General features: G+C 37.2%; 1 protein-coding gene across 3 annotated transcripts in view; it reads left to right on the forward strand.

Annotated features, from left to right (window-relative positions):
* Nucleotides 1-24,842, forward strand: part of dnmt3aa (DNA (cytosine-5-)-methyltransferase 3 alpha a) — a 48,393-nt gene extending 23,551 nt beyond the window's left edge. For all 3 annotated transcript variants that reach the window (XM_079584636.1, XM_079584634.1, XM_079584635.1), the window contains 17 exons: nucleotides 10,475-10,708; nucleotides 13,249-13,407; nucleotides 13,485-13,592; nucleotides 14,637-14,793; nucleotides 15,988-16,137; nucleotides 16,220-16,264; nucleotides 16,767-16,846; nucleotides 16,931-17,043; nucleotides 17,460-17,643; nucleotides 18,705-18,789; nucleotides 18,975-19,120; nucleotides 19,212-19,302; nucleotides 20,213-20,361; nucleotides 21,442-21,527; nucleotides 21,615-21,684; nucleotides 23,091-23,209; nucleotides 24,158-24,842. In XM_079584636.1, coding sequence (XP_079440762.1) covers nucleotides 10,475-10,708; nucleotides 13,249-13,407; nucleotides 13,485-13,592; nucleotides 14,637-14,793; nucleotides 15,988-16,137; nucleotides 16,220-16,264; nucleotides 16,767-16,846; nucleotides 16,931-17,043; nucleotides 17,460-17,643; nucleotides 18,705-18,789; nucleotides 18,975-19,120; nucleotides 19,212-19,302; nucleotides 20,213-20,361; nucleotides 21,442-21,527; nucleotides 21,615-21,684; nucleotides 23,091-23,209; nucleotides 24,158-24,299 — 2,118 coding nt within the window. In that variant the 3' untranslated portion in view covers nucleotides 24,300-24,842. The remainder of the gene's footprint in view (nucleotides 1-10,474; nucleotides 10,709-13,248; nucleotides 13,408-13,484; nucleotides 13,593-14,636; nucleotides 14,794-15,987; nucleotides 16,138-16,219; nucleotides 16,265-16,766; nucleotides 16,847-16,930; nucleotides 17,044-17,459; nucleotides 17,644-18,704; nucleotides 18,790-18,974; nucleotides 19,121-19,211; nucleotides 19,303-20,212; nucleotides 20,362-21,441; nucleotides 21,528-21,614; nucleotides 21,685-23,090; nucleotides 23,210-24,157) is intronic.
* Nucleotides 24,843-25,554: the final 712 nt, after the last annotated feature.

Here is a 25,554-nt window from a genome sequence, read left to right on the forward strand (position 1 = left end):
TGAGTAATGTCCTAATTCCTATTTTCTAAATGCATGTTTTAGATCTTATTGTGGGCGTTTCATCTGTGCATACTTATTTTTTGTTGTTGTTGTTTTTGTTGTTTTTACCTTGTAATTTTTAATCAAAATACCATAACTCGATCTTCCAGTTAAATGACAGACTTCTCTCCTGTGACGTATGCAGGACTAAACCTGCATAAACCCGCTCTCTCCTTACCATCCACTGCATTTTTTTTCTTCATCGCAATACGGAAGAAAATAACTGTTACTACTTACATTACAGGTGAAACTCGAAAAATTTTAATAACGTGCAAAAGTTCATTTATTTCAGAAATTGAACTTAAAAGGTGAAACTAATATTTTATATAGACTCATTACATGCAAAGTGAGATATTTCAAGCCTTTATTTGTTATAATTTTGATGATTATGGCTTACAGTTTATGAAAACCCCAAATTCAAAATTAGAATATTGTGAAAAAGTTTTCATAAGCTGTATATTGTGACTCCAATGTAGTGTGTAATGTACGTTTTTTTTGTCCACGGTTTTGGGCACAAGCAACAAGTCAAAAATAGACATTATTCCACAAACGCTTTCGAGTTTAAAGGAATAGTTCACCCTAAAATTAAAACTAAGTCATCATTTCCCTTCAGTCATGCTTTTATGGACCACGAAAGACATGAAAAATGTCCCGCGCGCTCTCGTCCATATAATGTCCATCACGTTTTTTTTTTTGAAAAACACAAAAGTATCACAGAATGGTCCTATGCGACACGTGCCGTTTATTCCAAGTGTTCTGGGGGTATACGATAGGGTTTGGTGAAAAACAAATAGAAATGTAATGTATTTTTTAACAAAATTCTTGACCTTGGCCGACATGCTCGTTCGTGAGACTCTATTAGCGCCGCAGTTCACTCCGTCTCGTCCAGAACCAGCACAAAATGTGACAAATCTAAATTTAAAGGGATAGTTCACTTCAAAATTAAAATCCTGTCATCATTTATTCACCCTCAAGTTGTTTCAAACCTGTATGAATTTCTTTCTTCTGCTGAACACAAAGGAAGATATTTTGAAGAATGTCGGTAACCAAACAGTTAACTGGTCCCATTGACTTCCATAGTAGGAAAGAAAAAATACTATGGAAGTCAATGGGACCAGTTAACTCTTTGGTTACTGACATTCTTCAAAATATCTTCCTTTGTGTTCAGCAGAACAAAGAAACTCATGCATGTTTAAAACAACTTGAGGGTGAGTAAATTATGACAGGATTTTCATTTTGAACTGAGATATCCCTTTAACAAAAACAAGACATGAAATACAACCTAGAAATCCCCAAAAAAACATTTGTGTACTATCTCCACTGAGTGAAATATCACCGGACCGGAACGTTTGTCTGATCAGTTGACTGATGTGAACGTGAAAACGTCGTCTTGTTAGGACGAACACATCAGATATACTCACCTCAGAGCGGAAGCTGGTACATGGTTGTTTTTCATATTGCTAATTCTGATTCTTTTGTGGTCCATGAAAGAAAGAAGGCCATACGACATCAAAACAACACTAGGGGTGAATAAATGATGACCTATTTTAGGGTGAACTATTTTAACTTGTATTGAACACGGAACATTCCTTCAGAGACAAAGAGGGAAAGTTTTGAATCGCTGCTGTGGAAGGTTGAGATGAGTTGAGTTAAAGATGTATGGAAAACTCACATCCTTACGCCCAATGATACAGATGAGTGTGTTTATGAGGAATGGAAAACAATTTAGTAAATACAGATCCGAAACTCTTGAGTTGAAAACATAGTGTGTGTGTGTGTGTGTGTGTGTGTGTGTGTGTGTGTGTGTGTGTGTGTGTGTGTGTGTGTGTGTGTGTGTGTGTGTGTGTGTGTGTTTTGTCCAGTGAAGTGAGTGGAAAGTGAACATCAGTGGAAAAGTCTGTTGGGTTGGGTTTGCTAAAACACTGTGTGTGTGTGTGTGTGTGTGTGTGTGTGTGTGTGTGTGTGTGTGTGTGTGTGTGTGTGTGTGTGTGTGTGTGTGTGTGTGTGTGTGTGTGTGTGTGTAGTAGTAGAGTGCTCGGCCACATTGTGAGGCCCTGTTTCCTGTAGAGGTGTGAGTGTGTCGAGCAACTCAAACCGGCTCTGAAGTGTCTGTGTTAATGAACTACATTTTATTCCTGTGCCGTTTTATTTGTTTACCATTTACTTCCCATTCAAATAAGTCTCAGACATGTAAGTAGTATGTTTTATATCGTTTTTTGCACTCTGACAGGGAATGGTTTATATATTTATTCAAACATACTTATCAGTTATCTTACTAACAAACCAAATCGGTCATGTTTTCAGCTTTGTTTCCAGTCTTGGTGTAGTCTTGACCAATCACAGTGCGCTTTGTAGCTTTACACTACCGTTCAAAAGTTTGGGGTCAGTAAGATTTAATTATTCTTTTTTTAATTCAGCAAGGATGCATTACATTGATCAAAAGTGACAGTACCATGTAACAAAAGATTTTTATTTCAAATAAATGCTGTTCTTTTGAACTTTCTAAAAATCCTGAAAAATGTATTATCACCGTTTCCACAAAAATATTAAAGGGGTGGTAAAGTATGATTTCACTTTTCTAACTTTAGTTGGTGTGTAATGTTGCTGTTTGAGCAGAAACAACATCTGCAAAGTTACAACGCTCAAAGTTCAAAGCAAAGGAAGATATTTGCTTTTAAAGAAAAGGACTACAACAAACGTCTGGTAGGGACTACACGACATTCCTCCGGGGTTAGTGACATCAGCAATCCTTGAATTTATATAAGCCCCGCCCCCCGGGAACACGCAGTCCATGTTGAGAAGAGGAAGAGTTGTTGTAGTCGAGCACATTTGTGAGTCAGCTCAAACTTTAGCATCCATCTTTTCACATGCGATAGAAACTCACTCTGTGTGCATCTCACAACAGTTCCTATACGAGCGATTTATAGATTACCATGACAGAATATGCTAATTGAAGATAGTTAACTCCACATCAGCAACATAAATTCATCAACTAACCATTCAGAGACGTCCTGTTGCTTCTACATGTTGTCACTTCTTCTTGAGTCTCTCCATCTTTGTCTGACTCCGTTTTAACATTAAAGGCAGAACAGTTTCTGTCATTTTAGTGTGTGTGCGTGAGGTAATCGCAGCTGCTGACACACACGAGCTCTTGAAACCCCGCCCCCTGCAGCAACTCATTTGCATTTAAAGGGCCAGGCACAAAACGGTGCGTTTTTGCAAACCCTCAAAAAGTGAAAAAAGTTTTGTGCTAAAAACTTCACACACACACTCTGGGGACATCAGAGATTTATTTTACATCTTGTGAAAATTGCATTTTACCACCCCTTTAAGCAGCACGACTGTTTTCAACATTGATGATGATAATACAACATGTTTTTATAAATCATCATATTAGAATGATTTCTGAAGGATCATGTGACACTGAAGACTGGAGTAATGATGCTGAAAATTCAGCTTTGATCACAGCAATACATTACATTTCAATATATTCAAATAGAAAACAGATATTCTAGTTTGTAATCACATTTTTACCATTTATTTTACTGCATTTTTTTCGGTAGTCTGTTTCATTCTAGTTCTAGTAGTTTATTTGCTAGAACTTTAAGTGCCTCAGAGAAATAAACTTTGGCAAATCCAGAAACTAGTTCTTCCTCGAAAGCGCTCGTTTTATCTTAACTTTGTAAACACGGCTTTGTCTCCTGTCAGACCGATGAAAACCGGTGCACCTTGACTCCTTGCATAAAAGCCAGCCAATCAGATCTTTGTGTTCGATATGCATCAAATGGACTCTGGGTGGCCCTTTAGTACGCCGTGAGACTGAAACTAGTCTAACCCATATATATGACAATAATTCTGCTTTGTATTCAGGATTTCACTTCACAGAAAGCTCCTCCGATTTACTTTGAATCATAAATGAACACCCTTGTGTGAAATATTTCGGCTAATTTAATCAAGTTTTCCGCTACAAATTAGAGCGTAGTGCTCTTAGCTCTGCTTTAACATGTTATACGGACCTGGTAACGGGTAATGTTGGTTATAATGCTCAAAACAACCCTAGGAACTAGATAAGAAAGATTGTCCGAATGAGTGTTTTGTGTCATGAAGTATTAAAGTGTGTGTTTATCCGTGTCCTCGGCTCACCCAGCGAGGGCCGTTTCTCTCGGGTCGGGGAGACTCCGCCCACTGCAGCCTCTGGATCTCATCAAACTCTGGCACAGCTTCAACAAGACCTGATTACAAACATGTGTGTGTTTCAGAGAAGCGCACATGGTGTGTGTGAAGCGGTTTGGTTTATGTAGACACTTAAAAGAATAATGTAATTACTAGCAATAGTGTTTTTCATTTGTTTTTTTTTAAAAGAGTTTCCTGTGTGTGTGTGTGTGTGTGTGTGTGTGTGTGTGTGTGTGTGTGTGTGTGTGTGTGTGTGTGTGTGTGTGTCTCTTTCATTAACAAGGGTCATAAATCTTGGCTTAATTGAACCTTCCCGTGTTTCTCAGTACCAACGACAGTCGAAACTTGCAGCAAAGGAATCGCACATTATCAGATCTAAACCCGCACAAAAACACTCTCTCTTTTCTCTCTTTTTGTCTGGTCTGCGCTCCGCTCTCTTTCGTTCAGGTTTTGTGACGGACGCCCTCCTTGCCAGTATTTGCAAACCCTCTGTGACCAATCAGCATGGAGTCACGTGACCCACGATTCTCAAACAAAGACATTGTGTGTGTCTCCCCCCCTTTTCTGTTTTAAAAGTGTCTTTTTGCCTGCGTACACACTTCACACATGAACACACACACACACACACACACACACACACACAGCTACCTGAGAGGGACTGACGATCAGACACAGCAGCGTGTGTGGGTACGTGTGCACTGTGTGGAAAAGACACATTTACTGATGTGGTGGGTGTGTGTTTAGCAGAGGATGAAGGTAGAAAATGCTGACATGGCTGTTTGCATGTGTGTGTGTGTGTGTGTGTGTGTGTGCGCATGTGTGTCGCTTTAAACCAAATAAGTACTGTAGCTCTTTAGTTTTATAAAGACATGCCAGCTTACTGCTTCCTGCAGTGCATACTGTGCACTATATACAGCAAATCAGTGATCAACATTTGAAGCTGTTGTATGCTAAATAATGACCTCATGTTTTTGTGCACGGTACTACATTATTTTGCATTTTTTATGTAATTTTGTTTTAAAAACTCTTGTTTTGATAGTGCGATCAAATAAGTCAAAATTCATGTTAAAAATCACAGTTAAGTTTCAGTTCAGTCAAGAAAAGGAATACCAAGTCAAATACTTTGCATTGTGGGATATAGTGTAGTATCCATACTTTGGCGAGTGTAGTAGGTTCTGTGTGTATTCCATGTGTGGTGGATTTTAATAGATAAGATAGTAAACTATCTTTTAAACTAACCTTATTTAACATACTAACACTTTGAAACACCATGTACTAAGACATTTTGTACATAGGCTGAATGTGTGTGTGCCTTTTTATGAAAACTCGCGTGTGTGTGTGTGTGTGTGTGTGTGTGTGTGTGTGTGTGTGTGTGTGTGTGTGTGTGTGTGTGTGTGTGTGTGTGTGTGTGTGTGTGTGTGTGTAAATAACAAATATGGGAAATGAAACTAGACAGATGTCTAGGTTTGAAAACTTGTGGCAATGAAGTAATCGTTAAAACAAAGTTTGCTTTACCTAGTAACAGAAGGGTTTGCATATGAAGAACCAATCAAATAGTGAGGAAATTATATAATGCATTATGACATTTATGCCATACCTCTATACTATAAAAACTGTTGTACTTCTCAATGGAATTTGTCTGAGATCCTCCGGCCTTCTTCTTCTTCTTCTTGGGTGTTCTCTGAGTATTGCTCGAGAACTCTCCGGGCCGTTGAATAAAGCATTCGAGGGACATTTGTTGAGGTCTGTCTGTTCATTTCTGCTGCGCAGCAGGTCAGTTTAGGGAAGCAAGTAAGTTAGTTAGCAAGCAAGTATAGTTAGGAAATAAGTTAGAAATAGGGAACTCAGTTGTAGTCGATTGTAGACTTGCTGGAGTATAGACTATGCGGTTAGGGGGCGTCGATTGGAGACGAGACCCAGATACGTAGTTCGGTTTAGGGAAACATCCATGACACGTGCAACAACAAAAAAAGCACACTGCATACTTAAGAAATGGTACTGTAGTATGCTTTTGTGAACATAGAGTAAAAGATTAGCTATTAGAGTGAAATATAGATCTGTCTATGGATGCTTTTTTTACTCTTCCGTATGTTTGAGTCACAGACTGATGCGTTTTCTTGCTTTTTTTGAATGGCATTGACGGTCACTTTGAACTGAAAGGAATTTCACTCACTTCTTACACCATTATGCGAAGCAGGGTTCCTCAAACTGCAGTAAATGCAGGGGGTTCGTGATGAAAAGCTAATAATTAAATCATAAAAATGAAATATAGATATAGAAAGATAAATAGATATAAACTGTATATATTTCTTTTCAAAACATTACAAAATATGGCCAATGTGTTTGATAAAGTGTCTAAATGCTTTACCAACAGGAGCGACGTTCGTATAGAAATGAGCCTGAGAGACTTTAGGGTCACGGTGAGGTTGGGGTCAGAGGTCGTCCACGCCTGGGTCACGATCATAAAGCTCTCAGCCCTTGAAACTTGTCGTAAAGCCAAGGGTCGTCACGGAGTCCGAGGGGTCAGAGCGCGTGTTCAGGTCGTAGTGGGAGACGCTCACATACTCTTCGTGAGAAGCTTGCTAAAGATTTCTACTTGTAGGCACAGAGAAAGAGTGCCAGTGAAGTGTTTTTAGGAAGCTTGCGTACTGTGGGCTGCAGCAGGATATTAGCTAATCTGTTAAGACCGCATTTCCCAGGGTGCACTGGGCCGTTTGCCAGGGACTGCTGGGTAACCACCAAAACAACCACTATAACGCCAGGCAATCTGCCTCAGATAGTTGCTCTCTTCCAAAACCTGGTGATCTGACTACTTAGGGAGTATTTTAAGGCATCATTGGTGCGTTCGATTGGAATAAAGGCTGTTCCCAAAGGTAGGCGGCAACGTTATGCTGCCTTCTGACATTTAGGACAAAACTAATGCAGCATCGCATATATTTATCATGAGTGATGTGATCCCAGAATGCATTGCTCTGTGAAAAATCCTAAAACCAAATAGGTTATTTTACCCAAAATGTGTGTGTTTGTGGCTTTGTGCATCATAATTATGTGTTATGATTTTCAGCATGCTAACATCAAACTGTTGTAACAGAGACATGAGGAGGAGACAGAACAATCGCATAGAAATGAATGAGAGAGATCATAATGCTCATATCTTTTTGATAAAGATGTCACCAGTTTAGTTTAGTGTAGGAAAGCTTCCAGCTAATGTTTTTAACGTGAATGATTTGTGATAGAGAAGTAAAATATTTATAATCTGATTTGAATACACTACAAAAGAAGTTTCTTCTGCTCACCAAACCTGCATTTATTTGATCGAAAATACAGTAAACATTGTGAGATATTACAATTAAAAGAATAATTTGAATATATTTGAATATATTTTAAAATGTAATTTATTCCTGAACTTTCAGCATCATTACTCCAGTCTTCAGTGTCACATGCTCAAGAAATATTTCTTCCTATTATCAATATTGAAGTTGTGCTGCTTAATATTTTTGAGAAAACACTAATGCATTTTTTTTTCAAGATTCTCTGATAAATTTTGTGCAACATTTATAAATGTTATTTCATTTGTAATCAATTTAATACATTCTTGCAGAATAAAAGTGAATAATTTCTTTCCAAAAAAGCAAGGCCGCTCACTAATGTGTGTGTGTGTGTGTGTGTGTGTGTGTGTGTGTGTGTATTCATGTTCTTGAACTTGAATTTGTAAACCTAATTATAATTCTGTAATCAGCAGCACTTATAGACTACACACACATCTCACAAGAGTACAGATGAGAACAGCATGACACACATTTGATGTGATGATAACTAATTTTTCTGATCAGATTGCCAAACTATATGCATCTTGTTTAAACCTTATTTAATGCCGAGCACCTGAGATGGATGTTTATAGCAGGTCCATCTTCTGCGTCCATCCCTCACGTGGAAAAAACTGTTGGACTGCGCTTTCTGTAGAGTTTATGTGTCTCCATTGACCCGTCAAACAGGCCTGTCTGTCTGTGTTTTAGTGTCTCTGTTTCTGTGCGATTAGCTGCTCTGTGGTTGGCCGTTTAGCGGGGTTAAAGGTCAAATGAGGCGCTTATGACCTTCCTGCAAAGGTTCACACAAGAGGAACCAGCAGCTGCTCAAAGGAATCAAAGTTTCACTCTCACATACAGTAGTTACAAAAGAAGCCTTAGCATCGAGAACAAAACTGCGAAAAGCTCTGTAAAAAAACAGGGGAAACTCGAATATCGTGCCAAAGTTTATTTATTTCAATAATTCAACTTAAAAGGTGAAACTAATATATTATATAAACTCATTACATGCAAAGTGAGATATTTCAAGCCTTTATTTGTTATAATTTTGATGATTATGGCTTACAGCTTATGAAAACCTTTTCACAATATTCTAATTTTGAATAAGCTGTAAGCCATAATCATCAAAATTATAACAAAAAAAGGCTTGAAATATCTCACTTTGCATGTAATGAGTTTATATAATATATTAGTTTCACCTTTTAAGTTGAATTACTGAAATAAATGAACTTTTGCACGATATTAAAATTTTTCGAGTTACACCTGTAAATGGTTTACTTTCATTTATTTGGGAAAATGAGAAAGTATTTTAACATTTAACAATGGAAAATGGCTAGTGGAAACATTATTAGAGATCTCATTTGTAATTTTCCTTTCCTGAGTCAGTGGTGCTGGATCTGTAATGTTGTTTTCGAAGTCATGGGAATCTTGTTGACATCCTCAGGAAGATTACAACCCGTGTGCCTCCTGCCTCTAATATACACGACATCATTCTTGACCAGACCACACTGAGCGGTGTTTGATGCTGACAGAAAATATAGATTTTCTGTGTTTTTGCATGTATCCATCAACTTTTGTGTCAAATTCTTACATTTAATCAATAAATTAAATTAGAATAAGACACTAAGGGGTTGTTACAATCAAACCAAATGAAATCAGTATCAACAGAATTCATCTTTGCAATGCAGAGAAACACAAGCTGCATCTGATTTACTGCGTTTAATGCAGCACATTAATGCATTTAACCTGCAGTTACAAATGCATAAATAATGGGTTCATGTTTTAATCATAAAATGTTCAATATTGATATTTTGAAATTATTTTTAAAAGATATTTTAAATGTGAAATTTAAACCGCCAGTAGGTGGCAGCAAGTCACTGTTATTGAGTGAGTCATTGAGCTTCAACCGATTCATTCAAACACCTGATTCATTCAGGAATGAAGCATTTGACTGTCTTAATGAGTGAGTCATTGAATCATTCATTCAAACGATTTGTTCATTCAGTAGCGAAACACAGCTGTGGCTCAGAGATATAATACAGTCCTGTGGCTTTTAGTATGTTTGGCACTATTTTCGATGGCAAAAACAGGCAATATTGTGTCTAAAATGTAAATCACTTCTTGTTTATTGATCTGTTGTATAAAATCTATATCACATTTGTAATCATGCTGATATTTGGAGAAAAAACGGCACTCTTCGTGTGAAATTGATTAATCCCGCCCCTTAAATTGAGGGCATTTAAAATGCATTTTAATAGACTATATCACGCAGTGAAAGCATGCACTCTAAATGCACAACTAGTCTTTTGTAAAGGATCATGTGACACTGAAGACTGGAGGAATGATGCTGAAAATTCAGCTTTGATCACAGGAATAAATTACATTTTACAATATATTCAAAGAGAAAATACTGTTTTTACTTTATTTTTTAATAATGCAGGCTTGGTGAGCAGAAGACTACTTTAAAAAAACATTACATTTTACAGACCCAAACTTTTGAATGTCAGTGTAACTCGACATGGTTTTGCAATAAAAGACTATAGAAACAAAGATTATGAAGATGCATATTTTACTCAGAATCATCATGCATGTGAATTGAAGTGTAAATGAAGCAGTTCTATGAACTGTCTAAACGGTTGTATTTCTACAGTCCATGTAAACAAGCATTTATTTCCAGGGTGCCAGTAATTCTGGAGTCGAATACACACACAGAGACATCTTGTCTCCTGTTAGCTGAGAGTTTGTCCTCACATGACAGTAAAAACCTGTAGGCTACATTTCCACAGTGATTTCAAATCAATATTTACCGAAACACACACACACACATACAATGTAGTGTAGAAGTTTACATAAAAACGTGCCTGCTTTTCATTTGCTAGCAATATGAGTATAAATCCTTTGTGTCTGTGTTTCACCTTGTTTTGACCGCATGTGTTTGTTGTTTCCGTGTCTTTAAGGAGGAGAAGACCCAGCCAGTGATCACCATGAGTGACACAATGGACGACCAATCAGCAGTGAGTTCTCAGAAGGAGGAGGAGGAGCCAGTCATCAACCTCCCATCCACGCCCACACCTCAGCAGCAGCACACTGACCCCGCCTCCCCAACGGTTGCCATGACGCCTGAGCCGCCTCCTGTCGCCTGCGGCAACAAGGTGATGGCGAGATCCTCAGAGATGGATCTGGAGTACGAGGTGAATATCTGTCCTCACCAGGCACGTGCAGAGGGGGGGGCTTTGGGTGCTCGAGCCCCTGCCCTTTTTCAAAATTAATCAAAAGTGCCCTTCTCAAACAAATATCGTTGATAATATTGAGGTCAATAAAACAAAATGCATTTGCTTATAATTTACATGACAATGTGTACAAGACTAAAGTAGCCTAAATTCCCGTTTATTTTTACGTTTCTGTCCGTCTGAGGTGTCGTTGCTATAACGCGTTGCTATGGGTTGCGTCACTTGCGTCAAGTTGTGCGTGTCTTGCTTCGGTCTTGACTGACGGTCTCCATTTTCGAGGGTCTAAAACTCCGGAGTAGTGTGTGGGCGGCAGGCATAACCGTAGCAAAAGTTATGCGTTTTAAAATGAAAATGTACTAGTGTACACGTAGGTATCCCACACAGTCTGCTTGGGAACCGATGCTCTCGAGCGTCTTTCATGAGTAACGTTATGGCTCGACGGCAAAAAAAAATATATAAAAATTAATTTTATATAATAAAAGGTTGCGTGTCGATTCAATTAAAAATCCACATAACATATATTTTAAAATATTACTTAATTCGCTGAAGCCTGTTTGTCATGCATAATACACCGACCAATCGTCATCTGGCACAAGAAGTTCAAATATCATTGGACGGTCATTTATAAATAAATCATTTGAAAATTACATGGACAGACGAATTTACATTGAAGTGATCTGAATCTCCGTCGTTGACCTAATGGATGTTAATTGACTACAAACCAGCACCAAAAGTAGCATTAATGGTAAGTATAGTATTCAAGTCACTTGTACTTAGTCTATATTGATACACCGTTTACCATTATGAAACTATCATAGTTTGTTAAATGAAGCCCAGGCCTACTGCAGGCCTATTATGTGAAGTGTAGGCTGCCTGACAACAACACGCGAAATGGTGACTTTATTATTTTAACATTTTTGCACACACACATTACTATTTTTTTTTAAAAAGTACCTTATGCGCTTTAAGTCTGCATTTATCTGATAAAAATACAGAAAAAAAAACTACAATTTAAAATAATGGTTTTCTTATTTAATATACTTTGAAAAAATATAATTTATTTCTGTGATGCAAAGCACACACATATATATATATATATATATATATATATATATATATATATATATATATATGCCCCATTTTATATTTGAGCCCCTGCCCCTGAGGAACTCTCTGCACGTCCCTGACATCACTCTTAAAAATAACACTCGCTCTTCATTGGTTGTTTACAGCACTTTGAATAAGGTACTCTGGTATTGACTGACTTTAAAAACAATTAAAGGTTTTTAGTTTAGTTTTATTAGATATGCAAGATAAACTGTTGAAATCTGACATGAAATTAAATGTTAAAAAACGCAAATGTTTTTCATGCATTTATCAGGATAATTTTTGCATCTCAAATTTTGGTTAAAATTATGCTATTAATATAATTTATGTTGTTTCTACGTTCATTTGAGAATTTATTGTGATTAATATAAATAAAGAGTACAATATTATTATTACAGATTATATATTATTTTCTTTAATATTTAGTATTATTGCAAATTATTCCTTAATTAGTAATATTTTTATTTAATAGTAATCCCCCCAAAAAATTGTCGTATTTATAGTCATATTAAATGGGTCAAAAACACTGGGATTGTGGCTTATGAAAAAGTTGCCATTAAACAAATATTATTGAAATTATACTTCATTTATGTTGATTCTGCATCTGTTTGAGGACTTATTGCTTATTAGTACAAAAAGTACAATAGTATTATTACATATAATTTTTTCCTTTATTTAATATTTTTTATTTAATAATTTTAGTTTATTATTATTTATCATTATAATGAATTACTACTACAACTATTATTATAAGTTATGCATATCAATATAAATAAATTAGCTCTGATTATTTTTACAGATCATATCTTATTTTCTTTAATATTTAGTATTACAAATTATTAAAATTAAACTAGTAAAACCTAAAACTAGTAAAAAATTATAATAATAGTAATCACAATAAAAATTATATTTATTATTATTTTATAGTCATATTGAATGGGTCAAAAACTGGGAATGTGGCTTATGAAAAATTTGCTATAAACAAATATTGTTTAAAAAAAAAACTAATTATTAGTAAATGAATATTAAATAAAACAATACTGAAATTTTGGTGTATTCTTGGGTTTTCTCCGGTCAATTTTTTACCGGTCCAATCAGCGAACAGAGGGAGTGGCTGAGAACGATGACGTTGAGGTTGTGCGCTAGTTTGAGTCGTCATACGTCACGACGTTAGCGATTGGTTACGGCAGATCCAGAGTGACTCTGGGCAGATCCAATAGTGTTAAACTTCAACAGAGTACCCGTCTTCAAGGAAGTTAACGCTTGTCAATGGAGAGAGGCCAGACAAATGAAATGCACGAGAGTCTGGTAGAACCAGGCTAGCCTTCCAGCCCCAGACTGAGTAATATTTGACCCGCAGTGTGTGAGGTTAAACTGAAGCTGATGTTTCTCAGGACGGCCGTGGCTTCGGGATCGGAGAGCTGATCTGGGGGAAGTTACGGGGATTCTCCTGGTGGCCCGGGCGGATCGTGTCATGGTGGATGACGAGCCGCAGTCGGGCCGCCGAAGGAACCCGCTGGGTCATGTGGTTTGGAGATGGCAAATTCTCAGTGGTGAGTCAGTCGCCCAATCAGGATCCTTCATGAGTGCCGATAACAGACATTATAGTGAACGTCCCTCTCTCTCTCAGGTGTGTGTGGAAAAGCTGTTGCCCTTGAGTAAGTTTTGCTCATCTTATCATCAGCCCACCTACAACAAACAGCCCATGTACAGAAAAGCCATCCATGAAGTTTTACAGGTGAGTCATTCATATTTCTCCAACATGTGTGTTATTGCCCTGGTTTACTAACTGATAGTGACGCTAATGTCTTTGACTAAACTGGATCTTACACATATAGGGCCCTTCCTTGCACGCAGCGCAATTGACTTTGTATGCCGACGCATGTATCATTCTTACTTTGCACCCGCGCACAGCAGACTTTTCCCTCCACAGGCGCACGTCGGTAAATTAGGGACGTGTTCCGGCGCAAACGTTCCCTGGCGCTATTTTGCAGTTCTAGAAAACAATTCCGCCACAGACCAGGAGAAACCTAGTCTAAATTTAGTGGCGCGTTATTCAGATGCTATTTTAAGGGCGCATGCTTGGCCATAATGTAGCGTGTGCACAACGCCATACACTTTGCTTCTCTCATCTACACAGACGCAGCAGTTCATATTTTTGCAAACCATAAATAATTACAAGGAAAAATATTACCACACGAGGGAAATCATTGTGGTGTCCATGAAGATGTGAAAAATAGGCAGAAATCTAGATTACACATTTAGCCAAATTATTCAGGCTAATTGTAGTAATGACGGATCAAACCTGTTTGATCAATAGTGGCGAGACACATCGGTATATAAGGACACCTGACAAAGTGGGTTATCCATCAAGAACCAGGAAACTTAATTCTGAAGTCTGCGAAATCACCGTTCCATCATGTAAGTTGCGTGTGCCGGCAAATCCGCCGTTATAATAGCGATCCGCCATGGAACAAGCGCGCCTGCTCTTAAAGGGAATGTGAGATGACGCTCTGATTGGTTTATTTCACGTTACGCCCAAACCACAGCTATGTGTAATGAAGCCACTTCAGACCAACACATTTTAGATTTGTGTCGGGCGCAAGAGTCTTTTATCCCGCCGGTATAATAGCAACAGCGCCGGGATCTGCCCACAAAGATACTTGCGTTTCGCGTTTGATACTTGTGTTTCAGAACGGTAAAATAGGGCCCATAGTTTTCATGGATGTAAATAGACCAGCATGTGTGTATTTGCTCATGCTGTTTGTGTGGATCTGCACAGACGGCGAGTACGCGTGCAGGTAAACCGTTCCCTGTGTGTGTGTCCACGGACGACTCGGACTCGGGGAAGAGTGTGGAACTGCAGACTCGGCAGATGATTGAATGGGCCAGTGCTGGGTTCCTCCCCTCCGGTGCCAAAGGCCTGGAGCCGCCACCAGGTACCAGCTAATGACATTTATTTATAGTTTATTATTGTTTATTATTTATCATAATAATTCATTACTACTAGAAGTATTATTATTTAAGTTATACATATCAATATAATGTAATTTATTATTATTATTTTAAAAAATATGTATAAAAATAATTATTTTAATCAATGACTTCTATTTTATCTGTCTGAATTTATTATTGATTTTATTTAGGGCTGTCAATAGATTATTTTTTTTGTGATTAATCGCACACTTATTGTGGAGTTAAGCACACACCATTTATCAAATATTATTTAATATTTAAGTTATACATATCAATATAATGTAATTTATTTAATTTTTATTTATTTTTATTTTTATAAATGGCATTTATTAAATTTTTATAAATGTATTATTGTTTTTATTATTTATTACATTTTATTAAGGGCTGTCAATAGATTAAAAAAATTATTTATTGCGATTAATCACACCGCTTTTGTTGCGATTAATCGCACACTTATCGTTGGAGTTATACACCATTTATCTTTATCTTTAAACTAATCTAATCTAACTGTGATTATAAATTACATTAATCACGCAATTTCACATGCTTCAGTAATTATGCTTCAGTCATTTATTTGCATTAAATGACTTTAACGCGTCAAGGATTTTGAATTAATAGCATGCGTTAACAGTCCTAATTTTATTGTATTTATTGTTTTATTTTAATTATATTTATTTTATTTTGATTAAATTATTATTGTTTTTTTGTCATATTATTTATTGTTTTATTTTAATTAATGATATTTATTTTATTTTGATTTATTATTGTGTTTTTTGTTATATTATTTATTATGTTTTATTTAAATTAATGTTTATTTTATTTTGATTAAATTATTTTATTATTTATTATATTTAGTTATATTTATAAAAATAAATAAAAATATGTAAAAAAATATGAATTAAATTTTATTTACATTTTATTTTGATTGATCCTCTATTTTACTGCTCAAATAATATTTTGGATACCGGTAGCTCTTCTGAATTACTGGTGACATTCTCAGTACAAACATCTGAGAAGCAAAAAGACTTCATTTCGATCTTATAGAAACAATTGAGATATTAGAGACAGTTGCATTTCTGTGTGTGTGTGTTTGTGTGTGTTTGTGTGTGTGTGTGTGTGTGTGTGTGTGTGTGTGTGTGTGTGTGTGTGTGCTCTAGCGGAGCGGAACCCGTATACTGAGGTGTATCCAGAGATGTGGGTGGAGCCTGAGGCTGCTGCGTACTCAGCTCCGCCCCCTGCCAAGAAACCCAGGAAGAACAGTGTTGAGAAACCCAAAATCAAAGAGATTATAGATGAAGGAACCCGAGGTATCACAAACACACACATGTCCCAAAGCAAACTGTCTTCACATTCAGCAGCGACTGTTAACGCATGTTTTGTTTTCCTCAGAGAGACTCGTGTATGAAGTCAGGCAGAAGTGTCGCAATATCGAAGGTGAGTTTGCTGTTGAATGTGACCTTTGACCCCTGGATGTTTGCTCTTTTTTTTTTAAACAAAACTCACTTGAAACATTACATACTGTTTAGCATAGATTTGGACATCATCAATACTTTGCTTCTACATCAAAATAATTCTCTATGCAAAGAATCTTCACAAGGCGTGAGTTCCAGTTTGTGTGCTAGAAGTACGTACTATGTATATTCATGAGTATGCAGTAAACCACCAGTATTAGGACATTAGAACTGCATTTAGATACCACAAACCTCCTTTCGGGAGTAGTGGTCAATATTTCCATTACAAATATATGCATGAGTGTGAATATATGCATTTCCAAAAGTTAAGAAATGTAATAAAATATCTTAACTTTTGGAAATCAGTCAGGAAAGAAATCCTGGTTGATATTACTTCTGGTTTATTTATCATATTAGAAACAGAAAGTCAAGTTGAGCACATTGCATTGTGGGATACTATATATACATGGTCTTTTTGTGTGCAGATATCTGTATTTCCTGTGGAAGTCAGAACGTATCTCTTGAACATCCTCTGTTTATGGGAGCCATGTGCCAGAGCTGCAAGGTACACATGCACACATTTCCACCTGTCAATCAAGCCCATTCTGACTTCTGATTGGTTCTGAGGTGGTTTTCTGTTCCCCTGCAGAACTGTTTCCTGGAGTGTGCGTATCAGTACGACGATGACGGTTATCAGTCGTACTGCACCATCTGCTGTGGAGGAAGAGAAGTGCTCATGTGCGGGAACAACAACTGCTGCAGGTGTGTATGGGGTAGGGGTGGGAATTAGCAAAAATGTGACGATTCGATAGTATTGCGATATTTGGGCTACGATTCAATTCTGCGATATATTGCGATTCATGTCCCCCATATTATTCAAAGGCATTACAAAAAATGAGGAAAATAAGACCAAACTCACTTCAAATGTCACATTTAATTCTGTGAACATTAAAGGAGGGTAGTGCAAAAACTTTGTCTGTGAACTAATTCTTAAGTAAGGTCTTCATACACCACTGAAAACATAGTTATGTATATGATTTTGCATTTCTGTCAATAGATCCTCCTCAATATTACACAATGCACCTTTAAAACGAGAAAAATGTGTTATCAAATGTATCGGGATTAATGTAGACGTAGCCTGAGAGAGATCTCTGAATCGATGTTGTGTGTGTGTGTAGGTGTTTCTGTGTGGAGTGTGTGGATCTGCTGGTCGGGGCCGGTTCGGCACAGGTCGCTATCCGCGAAGACCCCTGGAACTGCTACGTGTGCTGCAGCAGGAACGTGTCCGGGCTCCTGAGGCGCAGAGACGACTGGTCCAAACGACTGCAGCTGTTCTTCGCCAACAACCACGACCAGGACTTCGTGAGTTCATCTAGTTTGGAGCAGTTTGACAACTTTGACATCATATAAAATAAGTCACGTCACCTTTATTTTTATAGTGGCTTAGGGTGCTTTCACACCTGCCTCGTTTAGTTCGGTTAAATCGCACTGGAGTTCGTTGTCCCCCGTGGTGCGGTTGGTTTGGGCAGGTGTGAATGCAGCAGTCGCACTCGGGTGCGCACCAAAAGCGGACCAAACAAGCGTACCGAGGCCTCCTTAGAGAGGTGGTCTCGGTACACTTTCAAACGAACTCTGAAGCGGTTCGTAACCGTAAATCCGACGTAATCCGACCTCGAACAGACCCAACTGCCAAAGAACTGCGCATTTTTGGGCTAAACCAGCTGCCGTAGTCAGCTGCGCTGTGCATTATGGGATGAGGACTAATGTTTTTTTGACAGTTTCCACTTTTAGTTTCAGATTCTGTTGGAATTTTCCTGCACGTTAATTCTGACCAATCGAAGAGCAGTTATGGAAATTGTGTCGTTCAAGACACATCTGGCCAACGAGTGATGTGGATGTTGTCACGTGACTGCATTTTGGTTCGTTTCATCAACTCATCAACTGATTCGTTCCAGAGCAATCAGTGTGGTGTGAAAAGGAACCAAAACGCCTGAAAAATGCTACAAAGTATAATGTTTCGCCCTTGGTCCGGACCAAATGAACCGAACTACAGATGTGAAAGCACCCTTATACAAAACAGATTGTTTCAAATCAGCTTTACTGTTGATAAACAGGAAAATATCAGAATCAATGATGCAAACTTCATCAGATATGAGACAAATTCAAGCTCTAAAAAGAGAGTTGTGTCATTATTCAGCGCGAGTCAGTTCTTTTGCCAAAATGAATCAAATATGAAACGAGTTTGATTCATCTGTAAGGCCGCTCTACAGAAGACGACGGTGTCATTATTCAGCTCAATTTAGTTCAAGTTTTGTTCTCTTCATTCATTCAAATGGATAATATTACTGACTACAGTGTTTTTTAAATGACTTTACACTAATGGAAGTTAAAAAAACAAAATCTGTTCATCTCCCCCCTCTCAGGAACCAATGAGGTTGTATTCTCCAGTAGCAGCAGAGAAGAGGCAGCCAATCAGAGTGCTCTCTTTATTTGATGGCATCGCTACAGGTGAGATCACACCCGAAGACCTTCTAGAGTCATCTATGTAAATACGAAGTGAAATTTAAAGTCAATTAACAACGTATAAAAAAAACTATAACAACATTGCACTTTTTCTTATAATTTTCAGTGAGCCATCCGTTGGTTTAATCAAGCACATGTGTTAGTGTGAATATGTGTGTTTTTGCTGTCAGGGCTGCTGGTGCTGAAGGATCTGGGTATTCAGGTGGAGCGGTATGTGGCGTCAGAGGTGTGTGAAGACTCCATCACGGTGGGGATTGTGCGACACCAGGGGCGGATCATGTATGTGGGCGATGTCAGGAACGTCACACGCAAGCATGTGAGCATGTATCTTCCTCTCTGTCTCTCTGTCTTTTCTCCTGGACGCACTTCTGATGTCCCTCTCTGTTTGCCGTCCCGTGTCTCTGTAGATTCAGGAGTGGGGGCCTTTTGATCTTGTGATCGGTGGAAGTCCCTGTAACGATCTGTCCATCGTCAACCCTGCCAGGAAAGGCCTGTTCGGTACGACTTCCAGTTTGAGATGCATTTCCTGCATCAAAACCACAATATTTGTGTGTGTGTGTGTGTGTGTGTGTGTGTGTGTGTGTGTGTGTGTGTGTGTGTGTGTGTGTGTGTGTGTGTGTGTGTGTGTGTGAGTGATCTTATTCCTAAATGACTATGATTTGGCTATGTCTCAACTCAACTCAGATTTATTTATATAGCACCACTAAAAGCAACAATTGTTGACCAAGGTGCTGTACATCAGACATCATCAGCATTCCGCACCGAGTACAATATAGATTACAAACGAAATACAAAACAGACCAAACACAGCACACAGCATGTCTATTAAACCTTTGACAAGTATGATCACAGCAAACGTTCAAATCTGCGGTTGAGCATTCATAGGTATGAAACAGCTTCACAAACAGTCTTTTCAGCCACATAGTATCATTTTTTCTGTCTTACAATAATTCAAATGATCACAGAAGTAGGATAAAAGGTTATAGTTCGGTCATAAACACTGATGTTTACGGCAGCGATTAAATCAAATAAAATCTATTTTTTAACAGTCACTTGACTACTGGTGTTACAATGTAAATTGAGACTATATTTATTTGAAGTTGCTTTCAAAAGGTGACTTTTTTGAAAGCAACTTGATGCTTCAAATAAAGATTGTCATTGAATGATTCACTTAAACCAATTTAAAAATAAAAATAATTAATTCAAATTAATTAAAAAAAAAAATTCAATAGACTGCAGCAATTAACATTTTGTCAGAACCTCTAGTAAATTATGTTTTGTTTAGTTTTCTATTCAGAATCCTGGGAGAACCGTGATCTGCTCTGTATTTATCCAGAACCGTGCAGCTCAAGTGTGTATTGATGCATTTGTGTTGTAGTAAGTGTTTGTCTGTGTGTGTGTTGTGCAGAGGGCACTGGGCGTCTGTTTTTTGAGTTCTACCGGCTGCTTCACGAAGCGCGACCCAAAAACGGAGACGACCGACCGTTCTTCTGGCTGTTTGAAAATGTCGTTGCCATGGGAGTCAGTGACAAAAGAGACATTTCACGCTTTCTGGAGGTGTGTTCACACACACACACACACACACACACACACACACACACACACACACACACACACACACACACACATATACATTCATACCTAAAGTTAGTTAATCATGTGTCCTATTCATCAGCGCTGCCCTCTTGTGGTTGTGCATGTAACAGTCTTTATGTACATAATCAATACTTTTTAATCTTAATTTTCAACATTAATCTATTGTTTGTAATCTATTGTAACTGACTTATTTGTATTGACGTGGGATGTGTGTTTAGGGACAGGTTTTATGGTATGGCTCGATGTGAAAGGGAGAATCAACAGTCTTGATTACACATGTAATTACCGGTACAGAAATTCTTTAATCACATGCAATTTAAAAACGTGTGTGTACAATATAAGTGCATTGTATCAAACAGCTCATTTAAATGTTAGTTCATAGTAGTTAAAAACACTTAATTTAATCTACAATTGTGGTTACATTCAGGCAACTAATATTGATAATTATTTTATTTCCTATTGACAAAAGTGTTTTTAAATCAATTGTTTTAATCAATTCACAATTTAGTTTTAATCACACAGACAACTCCATGATCATGTGACTAAATTATTTTAAAATTATTACTTTTTAAATTATTTATTAACTTAAATAAATTCAGTTAACAAAATTGTTTTTTAATCAACATTTTTTTGTTTTTTTACATTTAGGCAAGTATCCAAATTAATTTTGGAGTCACAGTATTTATAACTATTTTCAACATTGATAATAATCAGAAATGTTTCTTGAGCAGCAAATCATCATATTAAAATGATCTCTGAAGGATCATGTGACACTGAAGACTGGCGTAATGATGCTTCAGGAATAAAATATATTCACACTGTTATTTTAAATTGTAATAATATTTCACAATATTGCTGTTTTTATTGTGTTTGTGATCAAATAAATGCAGCCTTGGTGAGCAGAAGACACTTTCAAAAACATATTGAAGGCCTGTGAAAACTGTTGAATGAAACTCTCATTGACCGAATCATGTTGTAAAGAATGCATGTACTTTTCTGAAATTCCTCATATAATATATCTCTCTCTCTCTGTGTTTCCAGTGTAATCCAGTAATGATCGACGCTAAGGAGGTGTCGGCCGCACACAGAGCTCGATACTTCTGGGGAAACTTGCCTGGAATGAACCGGTACATCTACAGTATGAGTGAGATTAGCGGTTATTGGTGGTGTTTAAATGAAAATGAATATGAGAACAAACTCTCTCTCTCTCTCAGGCCACTGACTGCCATGATAAATGATAAACTCGACCTGCAAGACTGTCTGGAACATGGACGCACAGCTAAGGTGAGTGTGTGTGACTGTTTGTTTTAATATAGCCAAGTCAAGTCACCTTTATTTATATAGCGCTTTATACAATACAGATTGCATCAAAGCAGCTTCACAGAGATAACAGGAAACATCCCAGCTCATTTCGGCTGAAAAGCAGCTCTAGAAGAAGACAGTGTCGTTGTTCAGCTGACGTCCGTTCAGTGTTAATTCAGCTTCATTTCGAAGATCATCAAATATTAAATCAGCTCATTTCATCTACAGTGAAACTCGAAAAATGTGAATATCGTGCTAAAGTTCAGTATTTCAACTTAAAAGGTGAAACTAATATATTATATAGACTCATTACATGCAAAGTGAGATATTTCATGCCTTTTTTTGTTATAATTTTGATGATTATGGCTTACAGCTTATGAAAACTTTTTCACAATATTCTAATTTTGAATTTGGGGTTTTCATAAACTGTAAGCCATAACAGAGACAATTTATATAAGAGACATGCCACTTCCTCAATCCTCAATCCAACTATATAAGGAAAACCCGTGACGGCAAAGATGGCGGTTGTATGCACATGTCCCGCCCCTCCCGCTGGAAAGCCAATCATCTGCTTTTAACAGTCAAGCCGGGAAATATTTAAGCCTATCGTCTGGTTCCACTGACGCACAGTTGAGGTTTTGCCTGTTGGTGTCGTGAACCCTTGCGCATGCGTAGTAAAAGTTTAACCTGTGGGGAAAAAGGCGTTTTAAACCTTAATTTGGGGCAAAGTCATCAAACTTTTTCAGCGATTTTTATCATATTTTACTGCTGTTTCTATACATGCAGTTTTTATGTCCCGGTGACCAGTGAAAGTACAGTTCTGACTCTCTGCCCATTCATTTAGATAGGAGCCTGGTCTTGTTAGTCCCAAATAGCTGCCCGGAGGCGTTGCCAAGATGGCGGCCGAGTGGCACGACTTGCCTAAAAGGACTTTGGCCATAATCATCAAACTTATAACAAATAAAGGCTTGAAATATCTCACTTTGCATGTAATGAGTCTATATAATATATTAGCTGCACCTTTTAAGTTGAATTACTGAACTTTTGCATGATTTTCTAATTTTTCGAGTGCATAATGTATAAAGCAGTTCTGCAGAAAACATGTCATCGTCCAGCTCAGTTCAGTTCTCATACAGCAGCGTCAGTACAGTCAGATCAATAATACTGTTGAATATTAAGTGTCCCCAACTAAGCAAGCCAGAGGCGACAGTGGCAAGGATCCCAAACTCGCATCAGGCGACAGAATGAAGACAAAACCTTGGGAGAAGTCATTCTCTTCTCCTGTTAGTGGGTTGCTCTTGGCCCATGACAGTTGACCTGCTACGTGACACTAGGTTTGGCTGGCCAACAGGGAAGTGATTTACTCTTGTACTGGCTTTGTTTTTCAGTTCGGCAAAGTGCGAACCATCACGACCCGTTCCAACTCGATAAAGCAAGGAAAAGACCAGCACTACCCCGTCTATATGAACAATAAAGAGGATATCCTGTGGTGCACAGAGATGGAGAGGTGAGGGCCGTCACATGACCTGCGCTTACAATATTATTGCATCCCAAAGTCGAAAGGAAAAAAAGAAAGTAGAAAATAAAGCATATTTCAATTAGGATTTTTTTTTACAGGGTGACATTATTTTCATGACACTTCTCCTAAACTCTCATATCCATCCTTTTAAATTGTAGAGTACTTAAAAGTACTGTCTTTTATTTGTTGAAGTTAATAAAAAAATAATAAAAATGTAACAATACTAACAAAAAAAACTACTGTATAACTTTATCATTGATAATGTGGAATTTTAATTTAAATTTTTTAGAATTTTAGTAGATTTAATCATTTAAATAATTAGTAATTTAATAATAAAATTCATATCAAATATAATGATGATGGTAGTAATAATAATAGTAGTAAAAAAATTAAGTCTTGTGTAAGTGTGCATTTTGGAGTCACTGTACATGTATGTTTTTTTTTTTTTGAAGAAATAACTTTCTTCAGCAAGGACACATTAGATAGATTAAAAGTGACAGTAAAGATATTTATAACGTTAAAAAGATTTCAGTTTCAAATAAATGTTTCTTTTAAACATTCTATTTATCGAAGAATCCTGAAAAAAACTTTACATTTATAAAATATTCATAAATAATTTAAGCATTGTTGTACTTTCTTTTATTTGTTGTTAATGTTAAAAAAATGAAATGCAAATATTACAATAATAACAACAACAACTATTACATTTTCAATGAGAAATAATTTGAGTAATTTAAATAATGAATAATTTAATAATGAATGAATGGCATAATAATAATAATGCAAAAATGTGCTTAATTGCCTTAAAATAATAATAAATAAATTATATGATTATGAAATAATATCTAATTAAAAGTCATTAAATTAAAAAAAATGTGATTAGTCCTAAAAACAGGCTTAATTTGATGGTAAAATCCCCTGCTTTGTGCATTACAGAGTGTTCGGCTTCCCTGTCCATTACACTGACGTGTCCAACATGAGTCGGCTCGCCCGGCAAAGGCTTCTGGGAAGGTCGTGGAGCGTGCCTGTGATTCGCCACCTCTTCGCTCCGCTGAAGGAATACTTCGCCTGTTTCTGAAGCTCCGCCCACCACACGTCATGATGGCGCCGTGACGTCTCTCTTCTTCCTTTCCTTTCCAACAAGCGCCACCTTCTTGTGTTCCTCATGTTTGCTCGTGGCCTGTGAATGGCTGGTGCTATCCTAAGATTAATATTCAACCCACTAGACAGCCACACTTCACATATTTATTTGAAAACATCATTTTTGTTGTCCGACGTTTTCATTTCGAAGTTTGTTTGTCATGTTTCAACTGTGACAACTCTTTCTCTCTCGCACACAACTGACAGAGACTAAATGTGAGTGAGTTTGAAAGTGTATGTTTGTCCGAGCGTGAAAATATAGAGCACAAACCGCTGGTTATCGAGTGTGAAACAGGAGGAGACGCTCTCTGAATGCTTGAACCGGTCGAGTCCTAGTCTGGTGTTGCAGCGTGAACTAACCAGGAAGGATGTGGCAACTTTCAAGCGTCGAGTCATTGTTCTGTCCTCACTGGAAGCCAAATGCTGCAGTGATACATATTTGATGTTTTATATATCTCACGGAAAATATGTGCAGGTCATGCATTCAAAAAAATAGAAATTATATACGGCATGATGATTTTTATGACAATTAAACATCCCACTCCCTCCCAAATTTGATTACCGGTATAAATGTCTTTTTTTCGAATGCATTATTTCCAAAACAATTTCCCCACATTTCATTATTGTAATGCAATATATATATATATATATATATATATATATATATATATATATATAAAGCATTTTTTTAAGTTACTCACTAATAAGAGTCACCATTGAGAATAAGAATTATTTGACAAAAAAGAGTTAAACATCCAGATTTTGGGGGGATATGTTATAAAAAAAACTTTAATACAATTTTTGATTTTTGGATGAAATTTGACCTCAGACATATTTACATGAGATTGATTAATCAGTGCTGCCTATTATTTCTACCAGTACATGTATAGAAATCAGGCGGATTTTTTTTTACATTTTCAAAGTTGACGCTTTATCGTATCATGCCTGGTTAGGACACGTGTAACATCTACACAAACATCATTTTCACGCACAAACACACACTTTTCCTGTGAGAGAGAAGAGGTGCTTGAAGAATCAACAATACACTGTTTACAGATTACACTCTTAATATGGTACTACTAAACTATAGTAACTATTCACACACAACTCCACTAACTCGACTATGGTGCTCTCTCTCTCTCTCTCTCTCTCGGTGTCTCTCTCTCAGCAATACAAACGCAGCACACAGTCCC

This window comes from Phoxinus phoxinus (assembly GCF_949152265.1).
Source record: "Phoxinus phoxinus genome assembly, chromosome: 16".
NCBI lineage: Eukaryota > Metazoa > Chordata > Actinopteri > Cypriniformes > Leuciscidae > Phoxinus > Phoxinus phoxinus.